Genomic DNA, 25,224 nt, shown 5'->3' with positions numbered 1-25,224 from the left:
AACGTGTGCAGGGAATTAGAGTAGAAACAGCCACAGCAATGAGAGAGAAGGGTGGGACCTCAGGGCCAGCAGACACAGCTAGAGCAAAGCCATGCAAAGAAGGGAGCCTGAAAAGGATACTGACATGTGAGGAAAGTGGAAGAAATGAGGGCTGCTCCACAAAGCAGCAGAATCCAATTACTCAGTAAGTTGTGATCCATATGTAAGGATGGCTGCACTGAGTCTGGAGCCAAGCATTTTGGTACCCCCTGGCACCAGGGTGCTTGAACATGCAACCTCAGTTTTCCGACTCTCCTTCCTTCCTTGTTCAGGAGCAAGACAAATGTGTCTTGTGGTTCTGCTGTAAAAAACATCTCAGAATATCCAAATCTACCAGGGGGCAACAAGGACAACTACAACAGAGGAAAAGAAACTGGTTCTGTTCTGTACAAAGATCACTGGCTCGTGTAGGACTGGTATTGATAATCTGTTGAGAGAGGCTGAAAAAGAGTAAAACGTACTAAAGTTAGCTTTACCTCAGTGTTTGTGTGTTTGTCTGAGCAGATTGCATCACAGCCCACAAAGCGGGAAAATAAACCAGAGGACTGTGAAGATGTGCTCCAGGATCTGCCATGAGGCAAGGCACTGCCTGACATTTTAAAAGTGGCTAGGAACAAAAGCTGCTGGGGTTTGTGTTGAGTCAGCATTGTTCCTTTGGCACTCTGCCCCCAGGCAGGAAGTTACACTCACAGTGTGCAGATTCACCACCTTTCTTCTCAAGTCCAAACTTTTTCAGAGAAAAGGGGAAACTGGAATTAAACACAAGGGTATCAAGAAACATAGCAATGTGAAGAGACAAAACCTTACACACTATTGAATATTGTCACCAAGTCATTCCTCAGGTGCCCTGGGTTCAACTGGATGCTTCACTACATTAATTTTCAAAAAACCATATATATTAAATATGAAATTAATTTTGTGATAATTTAGCCTGCTACAACTTGATATAAGATTTTAACCCAGAATCCCCACACATAGGACAATCAGAGTTTCCAAGCAATAAACATTTATTTATTTCAAAAAAACCATACTCTAAACCTCACTAGGAACATTCTAGCCCAACAAAAAAGTGAAAAACCTTTCTATTTTTCTATTTTCATGCTGCATAATGAATGATATATTTTCTTTCATTTTTCTAAACCACCTGAAATCTTGGCAGCATCAGAGGGTTATAGATATAAACCATTAGGGATCAGTTAAAACATTTATTTGCTTTTCTATTCAAACTCCCTTCTCCATACTATTTATCATCTTGTCTTTTCAGTGAATTATTTTCCTTTTTTTTCAGCAAGTATATTGTAGAAAAGCAAGAACCCAATTCCTCTGTGAATATATATGTAACAAAAATACAGCCTGAGACCTCCCTTAAGTGGTGTCATCTACTTGGAGACAAAGTAAGAGATCAGAAGAGCAACAGTTTGGTTCTAAGGCACCTGACCAACCCCAATATGAATAGCAGTCAGTAGTAGAAGATGGTTGAAAGATTTGGTGAAGGGTCAGAATACATAAAATTTAAAAATTAGAGTGTGTCCATATGAACATGACTCATTTCCAATAAGACACATTTATTTTTTCCAGTCAAATAGAGAAGCATACTTTAGCTATCTCTGTTCCTAGGTAAAATCTTTCCATTTGATCTTATATTAATTAGATATCATTTAAAGTGTTCAAGTTTGTTTGTTTCCCTACCTTCTATTAAAAAACTTCGTTAGAGTTTGTGTATAAAATATCGGTGCTCATATTCTGCTTATGACATGGAACCGTAATGATTTCCTGAGCTGTAAATGCTGTTTCTATATCAGTCTTTGAAATGGGAAATTTGCTTCAATTCCATTGTCTTTAAATAGGAGGTACTGTAAGCCATGCTGCTTAAATTTTCTCCTCTTCTGAAAATCTTTCAAGTCTTTTTCACTCACACTCTTTTTAAAATGAGCAGGCCAAGTAGCTCCATCTTCAGAGTAGGGCTTCTTATTTGGAACCTTCTCTATTTTTTTGTATCTGTTTGGACAGGAGAGAAGAATTGATACAGCATTTCAGAGAAGAACCTACATCTGTGGCCAGCTATTAACTAGCACAGCATTTTTAATTCTCTTGAATTAAATACTTGATTGCAAATTTTTTCTGGAATGTCTCCCCAGTGGTATCATCTCCTTTTTCACTTTATCATGTTACAATGTCTTATTTGGATGAGACTATAAAATGCAAACCTATTTTAAAAATCAAAGATAGTTATTTTTTTATTTCACAGAGCAAAATCTGTAACCATGAAATCAATCTTTGCAAACCTTTGTATGCAAGTGAGTAATCATGCATGATTTACATTTTACAGGATCTACAAAAATTAGGAATATAAACTCCGTGGGGAATATAAGACATCCATAAATAGTAGCTGATTTAACCATTTTAGAAAGTAAATAAAATCAGTAGTAACTATTACATTGGTAAAGCTGTAACTGTTCTTTATTTGCAGCACAAATCCCACAAACCTCTGCTACTTATGGAGAAGCTGTAGAGAGCAGTACCAACACTGTAACAGTTGTGCAGTAACTTTCTGCTCCTAGAAACCTTCAGAACCTGCACAGCCAATTTTTCTCCCTCTCCTCAGTAAGTGTTGACTGACAAGAAGGAAGTTTGGCCATGACCTTCATCACCTCTCACCAACAAACCCACTTGTGGCCAAAACCGGCAGCTAATATCAACCTCCAATTTTTCACTCCAGAGGTTTGCCTCCAGATTTTACCTGATTAAATCCTAGAATACATAAACAAGAAGTACTACATTCTTGGTTTTCTGTGTTGAATGAAGTTCTGGGAACTGAAGTATCTAAAGGTTTTTTTCCCCATGTGGCTCAAAGGGGAAAAGTGCCCAAATGCAGACTTATCCTCCAGTAACTATGCCTGTACTTAAGTCCATAGGAATACTTGAAAGATGGTAGAATTAGAAGATGTTTACTGAATAGCTTTGAGAATCTGTTCAACAGCATGGTTTGAAAAAAATCTGATGCAGAAACATCAAATCTTGTGTGCATTCCTCAAGTGGATCTATCTATATTTTACTTTCTTTATTTTATCCATTTCTCTTGTTCCATTTAACAATTAGTCAACATTATGATTTTTCTTAAGACCCACATTCATCAGTGTGATCATCAAATCCTGAGACCTGAAATCTTTCACCTTATATAATGGCTACAAAATAAAGCAACTGCAGTGTATGACGTTACACACACAGAGAAACAGGCTATTACAATAACTGGACATGAGAAAATACCTTTGGCTTCATTCTAATTGCATAATTTTAATAAAACAAGGCACATTTTATTTTATTACATTACATTTTATATTACATATTACATTACAGTTTCTTTTGTTACATTACAGTGTTGCATGTTCATTCTGCTCTATGTTGGTCACTAGATCCTTTGTGTCACTAATTCCAGGAACTGCATCACCATTAAAATACAAATTATTCTCAAAGCTGTCATTTGTTGGCAAGCAATTCTTTCTTCTTTTGTAGAAGAGATATCCTCCAAGGCCACTTCCAATGAGGATGATAACACCAACAATAACTATAACTCCTGTTTTGCTGTGGTTTAGGGTAGAAGCCTTCTCATCTTTTGTCATTGCTGAAAACAAATAGGAAGAAATCAAGAAAATGCTACATACTCTTTTATCTGATTTCTGGAAACAAGTTCTTTAGAATTCATTAACTTTTTGGAGAAAGGGGTTCATTTTTTTCAAAAGTAATGAGAAGAAAAGGTAGAAACATAAAATAGCTTGATTTTAAATCACTAATATTGTATGCTATATCACAAATTATTATTTTTTTAAAATCTGCATTTGGAGATGCACCCAGATAGAGTATATTGTGTACTTCTAGGAAACAATGTCATCCTAGGAAACAGGTACAGTACTTGGGTATATCAAAAAATTTAAGAAACATAAAACTGAACAGAATTTTTTTGTTTATGATCTTATGTGGGGCTAGGTTTTTTTTCTACTTGAAAGACAATATTCTTACCCATTGTAGGTATTTCAGCTGGTGGCATTTCAGATGCTGGTGGAATTTCAGTTGCTGGAACTTGAAAACATTAAAAAAATTATATTTTTGTGTTATTATTTATTTCTACATTATTTATTATTTATTTCTTTATTTTGGAGCATACTGAAAATCATGCTCAGATAAATATATGGTGATACAAACCACTAAATACTGAAAACACACAATGGTCTAGTGTGTTCTGGTCTCATATGTAGTTATTTACATAAACTAGCAAAAAAGGAGGAATATCAAAAAGCTCCATGAAGACTGATCCAGACATCAGAGTGAAACCACAAGAAAATCTACACAGCATCTTGAGGATAGACATGACCAAACATAATCCTCAGTATAATTAAAAATTCTTGCAGTGCTTGTTATATAAACATAGAAAGTGTAATAAATTTGGTTTACCGAGAGACTTTGATGGCTTACCTGCATAGACATTTGTAATCACTCACGAACTTCACACTGTCCTAGCAGATATCACATCTGAACTAAAAGGTTTGTAGCTCACTTAAATTTTAATGTCTGGATGATGAAATCTGGCTTTCTGGGTAAATGGGCCATCACTTAAGATTATGGTCTTTATTTGTGGATATGGATATAAAATCAGTTTATTACTAAATCTTGAATCAATGGTCATGTTTCATCCTGAAAAAGGTGAGCTCAGGAATTGAAATTATTTTTAAGTGTCCCCACTTACATCTTTTCCATAGTGCTGCCCAGTGACAGAAGAGAGGGTGTGGGCACCACTGTGCAACACAGGATATTCCCTCTGAATATCAGGAAACACTTTTTTAACTGTGAGAGTGACAGAGCACTGGCACAGGCTGCCCAGGGAGGTTATGAATCTCCATCCTTGGATTGTCCCTACAGGCCCTTATAGGAAGTCCCTCTCTAGGTGTTCCATGAGCCCCCTTTAGGTGCTATAAGGTCTCCCTAGAGATTCTCTTGTCCTGGCTGAGCACCCCTTCACTTAGGAAATAAGTTAGATACAAAATAGACATAGAATATAATGGAATAGACATGCTACAGAACTCTCAAATTACTATGGTTAAAAATTAGCTCAATAAATGAAACAGAAAACAACATCTATTTTATGGAAAGACTTCAATCATTTTTGTGTTTCAGTCTCTTCAGAAAACAGCAACCATAATCAGTAACAGTCAATGCAACTCAGTAAAACCATGCTCCATTTATCGGTCTGCAGCTATTAAATATTTTCTTTAAATTCTGCAGATGGAGCGGTTCTGAAAAACTATCCCAAGAAAAGCTGCATTTCTATGACAACACAGGACTAGATTGTGTCCTGTTTTGGTGTGAGTGACTATATAATACTTGCATTGACACTGGAATTAGGTTGAATCCATGGTATTCCAGATCAGTAGACTAGACTGGCTGAAGATAATCCTAGAAAAAAGTAACTAGCTTTCATCTACTTCAGCTCTTTGCAATGGCTCAGCCTCAAAACAGGTGAATGCCAGTAGCAGCACAAATAGTTGAATTGAATGGTTGAAAAGGAACAGTGGTGATTTACTTTAAGACTTGGTACGCACATCTATGAATTTTTGTCAATGACAATGCAAAAAGATAGATAAATAGACTCTGAACAGACGGATATACTGAGATTTTGCAGTATTTCTTGTAAAAGATACAGTCATCATTACAAGCATTTGAGTAAGTAAGAATAATTTTGCACAAGAACAAATTTACAGAAAGGATAGCAGAATTCCTCTCGTTTCCAGTATTATAGAGGAAGTGGGTAAATTGCAGCTACATATTTCAACCTTCTTAGGAAGTGTAAGAGATTTTGGTATTGCAATATATGCTGAAAGAAATTATTATGATGACTTTTAGGAATACATATGCACTAGATGACCCTACTGTCAAATTTGCACACTCAGTTATTTTAGGACACCTTCAGTTTAGCACATTCAAGCTATGCTATTTGCTTTGCTTTTCATTCATTCATCTTTTCACAACAGGAGGACACAGAGACAAAAGATCACAGGCTGTTAAATAATTCACACTTCATAAATACTCAATTCATAGAAACACTACGCCATGCTCAGAAAACACATGCACATGAGGCTGGCAGAGGGAAATAAACAATGGCTACTCCACGGGCAGAGCAGAGGGGATACCCTGAGGAATATGTTTGCATATAGACGAGACAGATTTGTGTATGCAAGGCATGGTCCTTACATTGCGATTTCTCATCAACTGTCGACAGAAAATATGCAAACTTGTCAAGTGTATATGCTAGGTACAATTAAGATATGAACACTGTCTTTAAATGCAGTTCTCAAGGGACTTGACTACTGTTCAGAACTACTTTCTGATAAGACTCATTCTATGTTTTTGTTGGCATGGAAATGTGCATCCTTTGGCATTTATAAAAACTCAGAATATCCAGCTGAAATGCATTGTGTGTAATGGTTATCTACTAATACTAGCACGCAGAGAGCATGATCCATACACAGAACTAATTCATAAATGTAGCACTTACTTTTTGGCTTTTTACAAATATATCCTTTGTAGGAAGAACAATAGAAATTATTCCAATACCCAGAGTCTGCATACATTTCAACACAGTGCTCATTTTGTTGAGGAGAAGGTTCTCCTACATTCCAGTTGACAAAATTCACTGCAGTGCCATCTAGCCACAACCATTGTCCTAATTGAAAAAAAAATGAATATGGAAAAAAAAGATAATATTAATTTCCATACTGACACCTTCACATGCTCCATATTTATTGCCTTCATGAGAAATTTACTTGTCACCACTTTTGGAGACAGACCACTAAACTATTTACTTCTGACACAACATGTTGTCCCTAAGTTTTTATGCAAATGATACAATATCAATTTTTGGAAAATGGCAGACAAATCTGGCTCATGGTGTTGCAAAGGCAAGACAGTTCCACGAAGAATCTTTCAAAAGTCATAGCAATGGTGCAGTGTCAATTATTTATTCCATTTGAAGGAAGTGGTGTCAAAATTTAACTTCACCAGAATGCTCTTTATGTCAGTAATTTGTAGGAAGGTTTTGTGTTACTCCTTTCAAAGTCCACATTGAAGTCCTTCCAGGTCCAATTTTATTCCATTTGTTTTCCAGTTTCTGCTCATTTACCCAAGCTTTACACAGACAATTTTCCTTTTTATAGATCTCCTTCCAAAATCTTGTGATCACTGTTGTTCAGCTATGCTTGGGACTTTCTGCTTTTTCCTTCCGGTTCCTTTTTTCTTTCTTTCTTTTCATAGTGCTATTTATTTAGGATAAATGTACTCCTTGTGACTGTAAGTTGTACTCAAGCAAATTCTTAGACTCAGCATGAAAAATTTATTTTGATTTCTTATAACATTCTATATATTTTGCATTTATTTTGGGGTCTTTTTTCGTAATTCCTGACACCCTTCATGTGAGGACATGGCAACTGAATCCAATCTGAATACACACATAAAGGTATGAAATTTAGCTATGCAGTTGCTGAAATATGGTGAAATTGCTATAATCACTATCTACAGCTGTAATGAAGAGCTGAAGAACTCATGTTTTTGATCACTGTAAGAAATGTGCTTATCTACCCTGCTCTAGAATCATCTTATGAAACATTTTTTGTGTCAACTGACCACATGAGTAAACTTCATCTTTCCTCTATGTGTCATGCATATAAATGACAACTCTCAAATTCTTTCCTTTACCAAAATTTTTCACTATTCCTGGTTAATGTTCAAGCAATGTAATTGAAAAGTTATCTTATTCTAGGAAGTTTGTCATTCAAGTGCTTGGGTAGGCAGTTGTAAGAATAAAGAAAACTCCACCTCAAGTCACCTGAACTATTTTGCAACCCTGCCACTGACAGTTATACCGGCATTTTTTGCCTGAACAGTAAAAGACTGTACTTTAAAGTCTATCATAAGGATATAAATATCTACCTAGTTGAAAATAATTGCATTAATGTGAAAGCAATAATCAACAAATTTAGGATTTAATTAAAGCAGCTTGTTGCCAATTCTGCCTTGCTTTATCTTATTACAGAAGTATAATGTGAAATTTTCAACACTCATATCAAACAGCTTGCAGTAATTATTCACTTTAAAAAACCCCATTAAACGTAGAGAAAGTACCATCCACATTTCTGTACATTCCTGTCCAAAATGTTGATGTTTTTCCTTCAAGTGGTTCAAGGTTGTGGGTCAGAAAGCTGGCCTCAGCTGAGTCTTCAACTGAGACCAAAGAGGCACCTGGAAGACACAGGAAAAGAAAAATCTCTTAGAGATGTTTCACAGTGGAAAGCATTCTCATTGTCCTGTCAAGAAACTACTTCATGAGAACCCAGGAACAAACCTGAGTATCAGAAATGAGAGGGAGAATCCTCTCACCCAGTACCAGACACCTACATTTGCCATGGGTTTCACTGGTAGGTTTTTATTGAGCACATGTCAATATTTACTTCCAGTGAAGAGAAAGCTATAATCAGTTCTGCTGGAGAGTGAATGAGATCTCCGCATAATCTAACCAGACACCTAAGTCACACTGCCCCCAATGCTACAAACAACAGTGCTACAGTCCAGCATAATCAATCTTCATCCCTTTCCCAAAGAAGGAAGTTGAGAGAATGAAATTGCACAACAGCCCTAGTTTACTCATATATTATCCAGACTAAAGAGCTGTAACTTTAACTCCAGTGGCATAAAACTGCAATAACCAAGGGGAAAATTAGATCAAGAAAACAAAAGATGCAAGTTCCATTAAAATAAGCTTTAGTGACTGCTGTGGATGAAGCTGTTTATCTCCTATCAGGGTCAAAGTACAAGTCTTCCACTTTCATGATCTTCACTCCAGGCCACAGAGCTCCTCCCATGCCTGTCCCACACACGAGACACAGTGTGGGCCATTGGTAGACAGAGGTTTTCCAATACCTCCTAAATCTAGGCAATAACTGGATGCAACTCTCTAGCAATTGGATCATCCTTGAAATCACAAAAACACGTAACACATGTTCACCTTTCCACAGTTGGGAAAACAAGTCAGGAATATGTGCTCATAAAGTAGGATACTCACCTAGTCGAAGACATTCTAAAGATGCCTGGGCCCAGTTTCCTGAAGATGAAGACTCAATGTAGTAGCAATGACCTCGGAAAGGGATCCAAGACCTATGTCTTTCTGATTCAGGACATTTTCCTGGAAGCTGAGGGGGCTCAGTGGGAGCTTGAACTGATTAAAAATAGTTTAAAAAAACATTACTACTCACTTATGTTCACTGCCTTTTGATTTTGAGGTTTTTGATGTTGTAAGTTTATTCAATAGCAGAATAAATAGCAGAGTAATGTGAGTTTAAGCTTTGCAAAATTTATCTAACATTATTGATATAAAGTGATAGCTATTCACAGTCACACTAGCTCTTTCCCACTGATTTTAAAGTAACCGGATTCAACCTAAGTAAATTCTGATGATTTTCATCTATTTAGTTCTTGAAATGAACCCCAGCATATCTCATGAGATTTTGATTGTAATTGCAATGGTCAGATTCAAGTTCTTACCATCAGACTTTTTGCAAACAGAGAAGTAACTTTCATTGCAAAATCCTGTCTTCCAGACTCCAGTAATGTCAAGATAGACACAGCCTATTTTTTGCTTTGGCTCCCCTTCAGCCCATTTTGTGTACTTCATTCTCCAGTTATCAATCCATTCATAACGTCCATTGGTCTAAGGAAAAAAACATCATCTGGAATGATTAAACTCCAACAATCTATTCTGTCTATATAGTACTTTGTGCTATAAGGATTGGGGCTTTTCTTAGAAACAAATATCAAATACAAATGGCTCAAACTCTGAAATTTTTGTTGCGACAAACAGCTATTTATTGAGAAACACAGCAGTGCAAAAAGTGCATTTCAGCAAAAGAAAATGCAAAGTGACACTGAGTTAATATCTAATTTGGGAGCAATAACAATTTAATTTAACATAATTTGTGGGAGGGAAATTCTGATGACTAATTTTTGCTGTTTAAACTGTTTCCCCAGAAGTTTAGAGACACAGAGATTATTTTAACTTGAAATCCATTTTAAAAGGTAATCATTTCCCACCAAAGTTGGTTAACTCAGAGATTCATCCTTGCAATTGATGTAAGCGGCATCTTTTGATTTTTGGGAAGTGGTGTGTTATGTTCTCTTATTTGGGTTTTTTTCATTTTCTCAGCCAAATGGAGTGTGTGGGATAAGTGTCTGTGCCAAGGAGAAAAAAAAAATATTGCATTTAAAAGTATTAAAATACCAAACAACCGAGAAGAGGGAGACAAATAAAATTAAACTAGGTAAACAAATTAATTATTTTGCTAACTATCCTCAAAAATGTTAAAATATTCACAGTAATATAACTTTCTTATATTTCTCAAAACTAGGTATCATTATTAAAACAGATTTTTACTTCTGAAAATTCTAAAATATGAGGATTTTATCTCACATATATATCAAATTATACCTGATATATACAAAGAGATATTCCAAGATGTTAGCCTAAAATGCCTTATTTGGAAGTGCACAAGGGGAATATCATAGAAAAAGTGTGAAAAGCATGTGCAATATGTACAATTTAATCGATTAACATAAGAGGATGGATTCCTCTGACAGCACAAAGAAATATTTAGGTCCAAGATATAAACAAATAAGCTAAAGAGAGATGACGAGACTTCAGTTCTTGATTTGTCCATGAAAGAAGCAGCAACATGTTCAATTAGTTTAATGTTCTTACCACATTACTGTTAAGACCAATCCACACAGGCACCCCATACTTTAATATCTTCAGCCACAGGAATGACTGACTGTAGGGGTCTAAGACACTGGAAAGGTCAAATTGATTTTGTTTGCAGTTTTTCCGTGCATCCTCCCATGTCATTTTGGTATGGATGAACAAGTAACTACTATTCCCATAATGGATAGCGTTGGATGGGGATGAAGTTGTAGAAGGCAGAAATTCAGCATCTGTAAAATAAAGGATAAAAAAACACCCATATATTGTTCAAAAGGGGAGTATGATTTCACTGTGATTGCAAATAGAACTAAACAAAAGTCTTTCTTCTTTATTTCATATTCCCTGACTTATAATCAGCACTATGCTTTAAGCCACCATCAGTAGTAAAATTCAATTACAAAGCTGTAGAAAGGAAAAGAGCTGCTTAAAGCAACATCTGACAGAGGAAAGGAGCATATTCTGTATAATCATCAAGAATAGTATTACTGAAATTACTTAGGATTAGGTCAATTTTTTTTCAAAAAATCTTTTTTCATCAAATGAAATGGTTTGCAGAAACTCTTTGGTTTTCCAAGGACTTTTTTACCCAGAAATAAAATTTTCACAACAGACCACAATCCTTAAAACTTCCTCAGATACTTGAACAGATGCTAGGTTTAAATATTTTAATCTTATTTTTGGAGGCGATTTTGCTCAAGTTCAGTGCAGATGAGTTACAGTCTCATTCCAGACAGCTCACGTTACATGTACAAACCAGTATTTTCCATAACATGTTTTGAAAGACAGTGTGCTCAAAAAATTAAAAAACTATGGAACAAATGTCATATCAAGGGTCAGACTAGACACAAGGATGCAGATACAAATTCCAGCTCAGGAAGATAGCACCACATTTGCTGGGAAGGGTCAGATGAGAGCAGTGACTAACTGGACTTCTGACACATGTTACTATTTGACCCTTTTGTTCCTGCCTGAAGAACAATTTGTGCATTTATCTTTCTTGGAAGCAAAATTATGTTTAAATCCACGTATTTAAGCAATTCCCTGAAAAAAAAAAAAAAACAATATAAAAGGTTTGGTTTTAACTAAAAAGTGAAGTACCTGCATTAATTTGGCATATATATCCTCTGCTGTTATCACAGCTCTGATCAGCCCACTTCCCCGCTTCCTTAACAGGTTTGTTTTTCATGGCAACACAATCAGCCTCGAGGCAAAGAGATACAACATCAGTTAAAAATAACACTAAACTTTTGTCCCCCATTTACATCTTCAGACTCAAGTAATGCAGTAATTTTACTCTCATATCTTTGTAACGTTTAAGAGCACAAGTTTTAAGTTCCACGAGTGATGTGGAAGTTCTATTCCTCTCACACTTCACGAATTTCTTTGTTACTTTCTATTGCACTACATTGGGGTAAGAGAATCAGAGAAATTCAAGTTTTCTCAATCCTCAGGCATACAGCATGGAGAGGAGTCACAGACAATTTAAAGAGAAACTATAGATCCATCATTGCAGAAAAGACTGGATAACTTTGCCCCAGAAATAAAACAGAACGCTTAAAGTGCAATGCAACAATTTATTGTTTCAAGTTGTAATAGTTCACACAGCAAAGATAAAACAGCTCCTGCCCAAAGGCAGCCACTGCTCTGTCAGTACTCCCCTTACTATGACATTTCAACTTCTCTGACATGGACACAATAGCTAGAAATTAGATTAGCACTTATTAAATAAACAGTGATTAGTGCAAAAGCCTGCAGAGTTACAAGTGGCCTTGTATAATGAAACATCTATATTTATTTTATGCTGTTTACTTGTTTGCTTTTTTCTGTCCACGAGAAGATGTTCAGATAATTATTTCACTTGTGGGTGAAAAGCATTGGGATTTAAATCTTTCAAACTGAACAGCTGCATACTAATTTGCACTATGATAACACTTTTTGCTAAGCTCAAGTAAACTTAAAAATAAATCTAAAATTTATGAAAAAGGGACTTTATAAGTTATCACATAAGACTTCATAAAAATCCTATTACTTTACATAAAAAGAGACAAACATTTATTTATTTGAGAAGCAGCATTTTTAAAATATTTTCCTTTAGAACTCCAAATTCTACCTAATTTTATTCCTCTTTTAGAGGTAAGAAGCTCACAGGTGCTGCTTTCAAAGACATGGAAAAGGACATTACACATAAAAATAAAATCTCTACATTAAAGACGTCATTTAAGAGAAATTGAGTCAGCACTACAAAGTGCTGTAGTTCCAGAGTACAGAACTATCTTCACACACATGGTCAGAGAGAAAGGAACTCTGTGACCTATCAGATCAGTTTGTTTGACAGAAATAGAAAAAGTGATTTTCTGGTGGTTTGCGGGTTTTTTTCATAAATTTTTATTTTTCCAAGTAAAAATTGAATAGCTGTCTTTTATAGACTCATGTCCTTTCTGCAATTGTCACTGGCAGAATTTGTTTATTTGCTTGAACATAAGACACCTGTTTCAGGGGAATGTTTGTAAATGCTCCCTTGTAAAGGACATGCCAACTGGGAAACCTGCCAAGTTCCGGCACAGCTGTTGCCAGAGGACTAGGAGGATGTTCTCATTGCTGTGTTTTTGGGGAAATGCCATGGGGCAGGGGAACCACTGCCCTCTTTACACAGCCCAGGAGAGAACACGGGCTGAACACAAAAGCTGAGTAGCCTTCATGAACACAGAGAACTGAAAACTGAAACAAGTCTTTGTTTGAGCACTCTACAGATCCTGTCACCAGCTGATACAGCAACTGCTCAAGGGCTCAAACCCAATCACTCTACCTGGATTTATATTCAACATGTATACAAGTATGAAAGTAGTAAGTCAAGCAGCAAAATGTCTAGAATCACCACAAATGCATGAAATTCAGTCTTAGGCAAGGTAGGTATTGGTCTCTTTTCCCAAGTAGAACAAGTGATAGGACAACAGGAAATGGCCCGAAGTTGTGCTAAGAAATTGACTCAACTAGATCAGATATTAGGAAAAATTTCATTGCCAAAAGAGTTTTCAGGCATTGGAACAGGCTTCCCAGGGATAAGTGGTAAAGTCACCATCCTGGGAGGTATTTAAAAACATATGTAGATGAAGTGCTTAATGGACACGGTTTAGTGGTGGCCTTTGCAGTGCTGTATTAACAGTGGAACTAAACAAACTTAGAAGCCTTTTTCAACCTAAATGATTCTATGATTCTATAAAATCAAACTTCAGTGAACAATTTGTGATTGCTATTTACCTGGCCGCTATATGCATATAAATCCGTATGTCCCGATGGGAAGCCTTTGGCCCAGTTTGTAAAGTAAACCCCTGTTCCATCTGTCCAGAGGAATCTCATTTCATGATTTATATCATTTAATCCAATCCATGTCTCAGTGGCAAAATCTTTTAAATGGAAGGTAAGGAAAGCTAGAATAGAAAAATGCAAAGAAAAAGAGGAATAATTTTAATATAGGACAGTTGAAATGTTTGGCTTCACTGAGATTAGTGATATTAAGTACTTTTTCTGAAATACAGAACACTCCACTGCTGATAACACAAGCAGGTAAGATGAAAAGGAGATGGGTTTGAAGAATGGGGTGCTAGACATAGTTCCATATAACACATATAACTGTGGCTTGGGCAAAATACTTCATCTAAGTATCTAAACTGTTACTGTCATGAACTCCAAAAACATGACAGAAATAAATGGTTTTTATAATGCCCCAAGACACTTTTGAATTCTAGCTCAACACACTAACAGCTGTGGGGATAACATACATTTTTGATAATCCCACAAGAGTGGTTGCCCCCAGGTTGTGCCGACCTCCTGCCATTTGTGTATCTGCACAAGCAGTGCTGTTCCAGAACCATGGGAGTGTTTCTTCCCTCCCTGGACAGCTGGGCAATAGCCTGCACTGCCTTGGCAGGGAGCTAAATGCCCAAGAAACATGCTTCAAATGAGATTTAACAGATCTATCAAACATAAGCAAATCGATTATCACAGTTCTGCACAGTCCACGTGGGTGCTGATGTGTCTTAGCTAAGGTGGGTAGCTCACATGTCAGCTGATATTCATCCATTATGAACATCATGAATTATATCAGTCCACTAATCCATTATACATCAAATGTGGTGATAAAATGAATCTACCATGGCTTCTGCCAACTGTTGCAGTCATGATTATGAATTTTTTTTCCTCTGAAAAGAATAGATTCATTTCTGCCTGCTCTGTTAATCCTTCACCTTCCTTTATTGCCTTTTTCCCACCCTTGAAATGAAACACAAGATAATTTTAGTAAGGAGGTAATATAAAAGGGGATCTTTATTTGGAGGCCTCCAGAGGTAGTTATGGGAAGATATCCACAAAAGCCCACCTCCCCCAGGGGTGAGTACATTTTTATAGGTTAGGAAATTAGCATAACTGACAAAAAAGCACCAATTAGGAGGACAAGTGGTGCTGCAATTCCCTCCCAGGTCAAGCTCCATCTCTGGAGACCCCCTTCAGCACTAGCTGTACTTTGTCCATGAGAATATATCTGGAAGAGTTGTTCTCAACCTTGGTTCCCAGAAAGAACCAAGATAGCACTGGAGCCTTCTATTTCCCGGGGCTTGGAACTCTGGAATTTGTTTTGTCTTTCTGCTTAAGGAAAGGCCATGAAAGAGTACTGGGAAAACTAGTCACTGATAGAATAGTCTGCAAAGCCACAAATATATGTGTGAAGAGTACAGAGAACAGAAATAAAGGCAAAACCTAAACAGCATCAACTTCAGCATTTTTAAATGTATGCAGCTTACTCCTCCAGGAATGAAACCTGCAGGTTCCTTTGCCAAACGTGAGCGTTGCTGTTCTGCCAGAAACGGTGACAGGAACTCAGACCTTTATGCCTGCACTTCTTGCAATAATAATAGTTTTGTGCTAGTAGCGCCATTGCTCATTTCTCTTTTACCTAGAATTCACCCGAACCACCTGAAATTTCTACTGCAGAAATTATGTAGGATAAGAATATAACTGTTTGAAAAAGAAAGTTTGACTCTACAGCTGGTCATAAGTGGAAAACATAATTGGTACCAAGTTCTTTTCAGCAGTTTAAGTTACAACTATTTAATTGCTTAGACTTCGATGCATTGTTTTACAAAGGTTGTGTTTTCAGTGTGCTCTCTTGAGCTCACAGACAGTATGTGTTTTGCAGCATCTGTTTTTCATCACATTCACATGTAGGATAAACCAGTATGCCTAAAGGGTCTATCTGTCAAAGTCAATTTAACATCTATCAAGGTCTTCCCCAGTTTTTAGTTTGAACATGTGCCTTGTTTATTCAAACATGAGGTAACTTTCCCCTGCTCATCTCCCTGGGGCATGGATGCAGCTCTTAGGTACATTACAATAAACTCCTCTGGTGAAAAGTGGCACATCTGTGTGGTGAGCTCTGGGTATGTCTATGAGTACTCAAACCTGTTTCAAGTTGCCCACAGGCAAGTTCTCATCCTAAAGGTGTTCTGCTTGATTTAACAGGAAAGCCATGCAGCAAGTTAATGTCACCTAGTGAAACCACATTGTTTGGAATGGAAATTGCAGGGTCCAGCTGGCATCATGTGCAAGCAGGAAAAAACACTACTTTGGCTGCCAGGACAATATGCACATATATATATATATCTGAGCCAATAGTAAAATTTGGTAGATTCAAGTGAAGACTTCATTGTAGATTTCTAAAAATTATATGTTTTGGAACAAAAATCAGATGTGCAATCATTATTCAAATCTCTTTGTATTCAGACAAAAACCCCAGCCAGCGTGTAAGGATTAAATGTCATCAAGTTGCTACAAAACTGTGCACAGTACCTTGCACTTGTTCATTAGGGATCGAGGCCAGGTTTCCTCCTAAATTCATGCAAGCTGTTCGTGCTGCATGCCAAGTAACACGTTCCTCTTCCGTAGATCCAAATATTTTGTAACACTAAAATATGAACAAATTCTCTATATGTTATCTTTACTCCAGTATCCCTCAACTGATAATTACTGTTATAAACAGAGCAGGATGGAGAAAAGGCAGTAAAATAATGCATTTATCTGAAAAAAAACATGACAATACATGATTTACACAAATAAATGATTTATATGAAAAAATACATTCAACCTTAAAAGAGCTTTTGTGTTGGTCCTGGTTCTATATAAAATTTAGAAATCTCATTAAAGTGTTTTGCTCAACAACTAGATTTGATCTGAAAGCCCTAGAAAATAAGCAAATCCTGGCTTTTCTACAGACAGCTAACAGTGCTAAGTTATGCATGACTGATCTTAGTCTACCTGATCATTAATTTTATTCTACAACGGATATCATGTTAGTAAAGTTTAGGAAGACAAAATGTTGTCAGTAAAAAGCATTATGGTTTAGTTAAAAAACACCAAGATCAAGGCATCAATACTTTATGAATTCTGACTAAATTTGTATCAAAAGATTTGAAGAGGTGATTAGAGAATTGTCTTTCATCAACTGCAATTGAATTTGCTTCATTAGAAGCATCAGAAAAGCACTTTTCCTGCAAAAAATGGATGGGCAACCAAAGAAAAGCGTGCATGTGTCACGGCTCTCTGAATAAAAATAACAATGTTTTGTTTTAATAAGAAGCAGCATGATTAAAAAATTCCCTTGTTCTCTATTTAATGCTTTGCCAAACATCCAGCATGGACCGTATTTGTTATGGTACCTTATTATGAAAAGAAAGCCAAGATGGACGACATCCTCTTGGAGTTGAAAATGTTGTTGGAGGAACAGTTGAATTAACGGAACTGTTGTGCCTTTCACATATGTAGGGATTTGGATAGCCACAGTTTATATCATTCCAAAATCCTGGGTATAAGATAAATGGTATGACACCACATCTCAAGTTGGTTACTGAAAATCAGTTTCACTCATTCTCACATACAGTGCTTTTAGTTGAAAGATAAGATCAAAGCTGTCTCTCCATTTATTATCATTCAATATCAGAGTCTAGGAAAAGTATGTCACTTTATACACACTGCAATTACAGAATGTTAAAAGCTTTGTAGAACCAGGTAATAGAAATTTCATAGTGACACATTAAGTCAATTTTAATAAAAAATATAAACCAGCATTCACAACCATAGACCTCTAGCCACAGACCTCTATCAGATCTTCCCCATGGTAGGCTTAAGGTAAGCAGAAGAGCACAAAACTATTAAGTCCTATAGGTAATACAATGGTCTAATTCAATAACTTTTTGCAAAGGAAAATAAAAAAAACAGGAGGAAGGGATGCTTCTCAGAAGAAAAAAATGTTGTGATGCAAACACACAAATAATGAAATTAATGAAAAAACATACAAAACTCACCTAAATTCTTATACATAACTACACAGTTTTCATCATTATTTGCAAAGTTAGGTTCATGTGGTGCCCATGCCAAATAATTCACTGGAGTGCCATCCATCCAGCTTAAGAAAAACAATCAAACAAAATGCTTCTTTAACATAAAATAGAACTTCTTCCATGTTAAAAAAGTAATTTTGTAATATGCTTAATATAGCTGTGCATAGTACAGCTTTTTTGACCAAATTGCCTCTTTACTAGCTGCACAAAAACTTACTCTCTGCTCAAAGACATACAAGCTAAAATACAAACACTGAAAAAGCTGAACATCCATGTAGATTAGGCAACGAAGAACAAATTTGTAACCAGGCAAATTATTAGGACACATCTTTCTAGTGGTCTGCAGGTGACAGAGGTGCCCAGGTTCATCCTTCAGAGACATGCACAAGGTACTTAAAAGTATATTCATCTTAGGGTCCCTACAAAACCAGCAAGGCAGAAACACCTCATTTTCAGAGGCTAGGTCCCTCACTGTACTGTGGACTGTAAGGAGAACTGAGAACTACTAGGCATCTCTCCAGGCACTTCAAACACAGACTGCACTGAATCCAGGCCTGAATAAACATCACATGCCTAAATCAATATGGTGCTGGACAACAGTGCAAGAGCTATCATTGTTCAAGAAAAAGAAAATAGGTTTCATTTGTTTCTTGATTAGTGTCTAGAGCTAAATTAAGATGGAATTAAACCACTTGAGAAGACAATAGTGTTTAAGACTCAAAACTGGGTATGACCTACCTTGTACGTTGGTCAACACTCAGTTGTAAACCAATGAAATATGCATCCTCTTTGCCATGTTTCAGTATCTAGAATGCAGAAATTAAAATTTTACAAATGTCCTCTTTTGTCATATAAAATGTTACTGATGAGTAATGTACCTTGAACTGACAGAAGATAGGAACTGGCTATATTCTCTAGCTACAACATTTAAGTTAAAGCAGCTCACAGCTGACAGTCCACAGTCAAACTTCACCATTGGCCAAAAGATGTGGTCACTGTATCAACACTTCTCACAGTTTTACTCAAAAGCCACTGAAATCAGGGCCTATTGTAAAATCTCTGCAGTATACTTTATCTGACTAGTTTATTGCGAAGACAAGCCCTTTCCTACATTTTGGATATAAAGCGATACATGTCCTTGTGTCCTCTCACTGTCACTCTTCAGTCAGCACAGGAAATGTTCTACGTAGTTCAAATATAACTTTTAAGCATATTCCTGATAAAAATAACTTGGCCTCAGCCAGCATAAAAAGCCAACAATTCCAGTGATCTAGAAAATATGATTTCAAAGCTCTTTCTCATGGTATAATTCACGTCGCAGTTTCTTCTCACAAAAAGGAGGCAAAGGAGCAAACTTGAGGACCAAAAAGAGACCACTAGGTAGACTATATCCCAGATAAACAGGTAAGATCTAAAGCCAACCTTCTGAGTGTTGCATGTAAGTCAATTGCTCCTTTGATCCACTACTCAAGATATCCTACACAATCATAGCTCACCAGTATAACACTTTTTGCAAAAATGAAGTCACAAATCCCTTAAAAGTTAGCATTAGTTTGCTCTTCATACTAATCCAGCTTAGTATAACTGCAATTTCACTATCAAAACTTTTAGGGTGAACACCATGGTGAAAAGGACCTGTGCCCAGCTCACTTGCTTTGGACAGCTTATTCCATAGTATTAATGATTTTTCTTACATATCGCCAGAGGAACTTTCTTTCACTTTCACTCTCAATGACAGAGAGGTCTCCAAAGTTCTTTTTGCAGAACTCTCGACCCTCTTCCATAGGAGCATTCTCTGTGCTGAAATAGTACTGTTTGTCTTCATGTATAATCCACCCATCCTCAGTAGTCCTGTATTCTGTAAAATAATTGCCAAGGTAACCATTCTGCTCCTGAGATGTAAGACGTCATCCTTAATAAAATTTGAACAATGTTTTTGAACACACACAAAGAGCAATAGCAGTAACACCTACTGGGTACAGGAGATTCTGTTGGCTCAGGCTTCACATTTTCCCCTGTGAGAAAATAATATTTATTATGATTGTATACTTTCTGTCTGAAGAGAAGATATTTACTGTGATTGATAGGCATTGTTTTAATACTGACATTGACTTTTACACTTAGCAATTGATTTAACACCAAAATGTAGAAGGAACCAAAGAGCCTAAATCTCTTATTTTTGTTATACTATTCAATTTTAACTGCAGAGTCTTGTTTCCTGAGGCTATTCCTTACATGCAGAGTGTTATAAATACCTTGAACTTTACCTGAATCAAGTATCTTTTTTATGCATTGAAAGCAGTAAACCTTATGTCCCAAAGCATTAACTCTGTTAAGACAGTTGTCCCAGATCTCTCTCCCTCTCTTTTCCCCTGGTCACAAATACTTGAATTTGTTTTTGCTATGGCATCATGGAGATGGCCTCTTGGATGTCATCCTCAGTATCTCAGGAAAGCAATTTATTATACAGGAAAACTCTCAGTCTAGGCTTACCAATTAGTTCTGTGCTAAAATATAATCTCATAATAATGACACCTATTAAGAAAATCTATGCTTAAGAAATTCTTTTACTAATATAAGGCAGAGCTGATATTCTCAGTAGTCTGATGCAGCATCTTTGTTTTGTTCCTCTCCATACCACTGTAAAAATGTAGTAAAACACCTAAATGTGAACTTTCTAAAATGCTCAAATTTAAATAGATGCGCTGCTAGTGGAACTCAAGTGTTTCCTGGATTATAAATATTGTTTTGATATCTTCAGTAAATAAAAAGCATCCGAACACATATCTCATGAAAATTTAGCAAGTAATCAACATGGGAACATAGAAACAAAGTATCTCAAAACCAGGCTCCATCCTGAACTACACATTCTTAGCAGACAAAACAGCACCTGAGGCAGTAGAAGGAGGGATTTTTCACACACAAAAAAAATCAGGTATGTGAACTGATTTGCAAACTATTTTCTAATAACTTGAAACTCAACTCAGAAAAAAAATATCCATAATAGGATTTGTTGAAGAAGGCATGAATTTTCTAAATGAAAAGTAAAATGTGAACATGAATATTCAAAGTAACATTCCCAATTTATCAAGCATCACATTAAACTTTTTGAAATCATAGAGAAAGAACAGTGGGAAGTCCCAGCAAGGTACTAAAGATTCTGCATCTTTAAATACCTCAAACACGTGGAAATGCTTAAACCACTATGATGTTTCACATTTCAAAGGGACGTATTCTTATAAAGAGGTTTTGAAAATTTTTATTTCTTAAAGTTAAGGTAAAAATCAACTGAGAAGATCTTCTCATTACTTTACTGCACAGGACTAAGCAATACCTTTTCTTATTTGGCAAATCCATCCATACATGTAATCACAGTGCCTGTCATTCCAAAGCATGCTGGAATCACCACTGATCTCTGTACAAAGTTCAATTCCTTGATAATTATTTGGTTCTCCAAAGCCCCAGTTTTCATACCTCACCTATGACAGAAGAAGTTTTGTGAAGGTTCTGTTATATGGAAATAAAATAAGGGAGAGAGGGAGGAGACAGCATCAAAGCACAGACCTAAAAAGTGTTCCTTTTGTCAGGTTAAAAACTGAGGTAGAAGGAAACTAGACTCCTCCCATGCTAATCCTCCCATTCAAACTTCTTTCAGAGAGCAAAAGAATTGCAGCTTAGGTTACAGTTATTTTTGTTCACACTTGGAAGAATATAAATCTTTTTAGGGGACCTAAATTCTGTAAAATACATTTAATAAAAATATTGGGGCATGCTACATCTTGATATTAATTAAATATACAATATGAGTAAAATAGGATATTATTCAGATACAATAAAAATGTTGGCATTTGCCTCAGCAAAGTATTACTGCTACTCTAATTTTCCTATATAAAATCCAGTTTCAGGTTTCTGTACTGTAAATTGCCATCAATACATGTTGACCAACCTTGCATCAAGTACACCTACATCTCCAAAATCACTTTTGTTTCTACAGTTTTATACCTTAGTTTAAAGTGCAATAAGTCAAACTGTCATTAAAAAAAGCGTCTTCATCTCCGTGGAATGTAAGCCATTGCAGACAATGAGCAAAGAAAAGAACAACTAAAGGACTATTTTACACAAAAAAAATACCTGTATTTATAAGAACATCCTTTTAGTCTATATATATTTTGTTTCCTTGTTGATTCAATGTGTATCTTCCTATCAAAAATCAGTATGTTTTAGCCAAAAAAATCAAGCTATGAAATTGCTATTCATTAGCTTTCCTAACGAGAGCACAGCACAGAGGGTTATGATTTAGCATAAAATTACACAGAAACACATATACTACACGTACTTGAGAAGCACAGGGAATGCAAAATAACAGCTGTGGAAAATTATATTACTCACTGGAGATCCATCACTCCAAGCAAAGCCATCATCAGGATTCAAGTAATACAATCCCATCCAGAAATTCTGGTGATAATAGCCATTGCTTCTAAAAAAAATAAAAAAAAAAAAAAAGGTACCAATACTAGTAAGGGTATTACAATACTTTCAACAATCTACCATTTACTACAGTTATGAGTTCTCTAAGAATAACTTAATGCTGTTAAAAACAATAACAACCAAGGTGGAGATAAATTAATATGCAACTGCTTCTAGCTGTTATCATTATGCATTAACTCAGATTGAAACACAGATCAAGAAAATTACAAGATACAAGTCACGTACATAGGACAAAGTGGCTTTTGTATAGTGGTTCACGGGCTACTGTTGCTCCATTTCTTAACTCTTCATTTTCTCTGTAAAGGCACTTACAGTTTTCAAACAGAGAGTTACTTTCTGCAGTTGAATCCCATTTTAAAAATATCACCTTGAACTAATCCTTGTCTGCAAGGAGACACACTTTACTGATTTATCTGAATATATTCAGTCAATTTGTGGCAATGAAGCATCTGAGACTTTTTCCTTACTCCAAATAAACAGCTGGGATTCTAGTACAGTCATAGCATTTTGCAGGGACATCCTTGAGCCTGATTTGTTCTGGTCGTATTGAAAGTGTTAGCTTTTCATCTTATTTAGAAATCTCATCCCTGTTTTTTTACAATTCAGGGACTTAATAACCTTATTTACTTTCCTTATATAAGAAAAAAAATTAATCTGAATTTGCCTCTTCTTTTCAATTAGTTCATAAAAGTGATAAAAAAATCACTATCTTATCCAGATTTATTAAAGTGTTACCACTTTTGTACACTTACAGGAAAAAAATGGCATCTGTAGTAATTTTATAATATCAGCAACTGCACAGTAAATAGCTTTAGGCAGATGACAAATGTTAGCTTAACTGGCCAATGTCATTTCAGCACTAGCCTTTGAAGTTATTTCTGCTAGTCATTCAACTCCTGCCATTTCACCAGCTCTACACTTTTGCTGTGTGTTTGACACAGACACCCATACAGAATGCAGACTGGCTTACACAGAAGTAAACACATACACCTGAGAAGAACCATTTCAGAAGGATCAGGAGGCCAATGGAAATGGGCTGATGCCCACCCTGTGACACTCACGCGATGGAACGCCAAATCACAAACTGCTCCTCTTTGCCGTTAATGGAGGCCAGGTCCCCTCCTATGGACCGGCAAAACTCCTGCGACTCCAGCCACGTCTTCTTGTGCTCTGCTCTTGAAAAGGGCTACAGAGAGCATGTTGTCATCAGACAAAATAGACTGTATAGATCACAAGATCAAGAAATATTAGCTACCCAAAAGCAATTGGTTTACAATTATATTCGGTGGGGATTACAGAAACTCTGAGTACAGGGCTTAGGAGTGTTCTCCTCTGTGAAACACAGGCTTCGAATGAACTCTTTAAGTCAAGTTAGCACGTCGCATTGCTGATAGGAGTGTCTACTGCAAGACAGCAACCACACAGCAAGCTTAACAGAACTGGAATTTAAGAACAGAACATCAAGCCAGAAGATTAGTCTTTAAAAGAATAAACAAAACTGTGAGCATTTTAGTAGAAAAGAAGACGACTTCTATGTATGATCTGGGAAAAAGTTTATGACACAACAGGACACACATATGCCAATTTTTATTGGGATCACAGAATATTCTGAGTTGTAAGAGACCCTCAAGGATCATCAAGTCCAACTCTTAAGAGAACGGCCCATAAAGGGATCAAACCTGCAACCTTGGCATTATGAGCAGCATGCTCGGATAAACTGAGCTAACCACATGTATGTGAAGCCAACAGAAACTACCTTAATGGAGAAATAATCAACATACTTACTTTGAAACAGAAGCTAATACGGTTGCTTGAGTCCCAGCCTTCTGGACACTGGGGAATAGGAGTTGTTGTGGGAACAGGTGGAAGTGTCACTCCTTCTGCCCACACTTTGCATATGAACTTTGCCTTCTCTTCACATTTTATTACATCCCATAATCCACCCGCTATTCCAGTCCTCATGGCAACACAGCCTGGCTTTCTTCCTGATTGTAAAGAGGAATGCACAAAAAAGCCATTTAGGGTGTTTTAAGAAGTTAGAAAATTCATATTCTATCCTGGCAGAAATAAAGTCATTTTACAGAGTCAAAAATGCTTCTAATGTTAGAGCAGGTCTCCGGAAGGACCACAAAAATCATCAGAAGGCTGGAACACCTCTCCTACAAAGAGAGTCTTAGGGAGTGGGGTTGTTCAGCCTGGAGAAGAAAAGACTCCAGGGAAGCATTACCATGACTACTCAATATCTAAAGAATGCCTATAAGATGAAGATGCATTTTTTACCAGAGCTGATAGTGACGCAACAAGGGACAACCATTTTTAAATGAAAGAAGGTAGATTCAGATTGGGCATTAGGAATGACTGGTTTTTTATTATGAATGTAGTGAGTAACTGGAACAGGTTGCCTGGAGAAGTTGTATATGCCTCACTCATGAAAGTTCTCAAGGTCAGGCTGGACTAGGATTTGAGCACCTTGGTCTAGTGGAAGGCGTCTATGGCAGGGGGAGAGGACTAGGT

The 25,224-nt window shown here is 36.5% G+C and overlaps 1 protein-coding gene across 1 annotated transcript in view; it reads right to left on the bottom strand.

The window, feature by feature from the left end:
* Window positions 1–1,038: 1,038 nt before the first annotated feature.
* Window positions 1,039–25,224, bottom strand: part of LOC136298094 (macrophage mannose receptor 1-like) — a 55,290-nt gene continuing 31,104 nt past the window's right edge. Inside the window, exons 12-30 of the mRNA XM_066198568.1 lie at window positions 24,496–24,695; window positions 23,772–23,896; window positions 22,612–22,699; window positions 21,557–21,701; window positions 20,196–20,237; window positions 19,917–20,080; window positions 18,961–19,028; window positions 18,187–18,287; window positions 17,542–17,684; window positions 16,676–16,790; window positions 14,093–14,262; window positions 11,933–12,035; window positions 10,835–11,064; window positions 9,625–9,790; window positions 9,146–9,298; window positions 8,209–8,325; window positions 6,587–6,754; window positions 4,057–4,116; window positions 1,039–3,661 (exon numbers count right to left, since the gene is read on the bottom strand). Coding sequence (XP_066054665.1) covers window positions 3,411–3,661; window positions 4,057–4,116; window positions 6,587–6,754; window positions 8,209–8,325; window positions 9,146–9,298; window positions 9,625–9,790; window positions 10,835–11,064; window positions 11,933–12,035; window positions 14,093–14,262; window positions 16,676–16,790; window positions 17,542–17,684; window positions 18,187–18,287; window positions 18,961–19,028; window positions 19,917–20,080; window positions 20,196–20,237; window positions 21,557–21,701; window positions 22,612–22,699; window positions 23,772–23,896; window positions 24,496–24,695 — 2,609 coding nt within the window. The 3' untranslated portion in view covers window positions 1,039–3,410. The remainder of the gene's footprint in view (window positions 3,662–4,056; window positions 4,117–6,586; window positions 6,755–8,208; window positions 8,326–9,145; window positions 9,299–9,624; window positions 9,791–10,834; window positions 11,065–11,932; window positions 12,036–14,092; window positions 14,263–16,675; window positions 16,791–17,541; window positions 17,685–18,186; window positions 18,288–18,960; window positions 19,029–19,916; window positions 20,081–20,195; window positions 20,238–21,556; window positions 21,702–22,611; window positions 22,700–23,771; window positions 23,897–24,495; window positions 24,696–25,224) is intronic.

This window comes from Chamaea fasciata, unplaced genomic scaffold (assembly GCF_029207755.1).
Source record: "Chamaea fasciata isolate MVZ Bird 193981 ecotype frontalis unplaced genomic scaffold, bChaFas1.0.hap1 SCAF_1, whole genome shotgun sequence".
Lineage (NCBI taxonomy): Eukaryota > Metazoa > Chordata > Aves > Passeriformes > Sylviidae > Chamaea > Chamaea fasciata.
The sequence above is the reverse complement of the archived record's forward strand: the minus strand, read 5'-3'. Positions and strand labels throughout refer to the sequence as shown.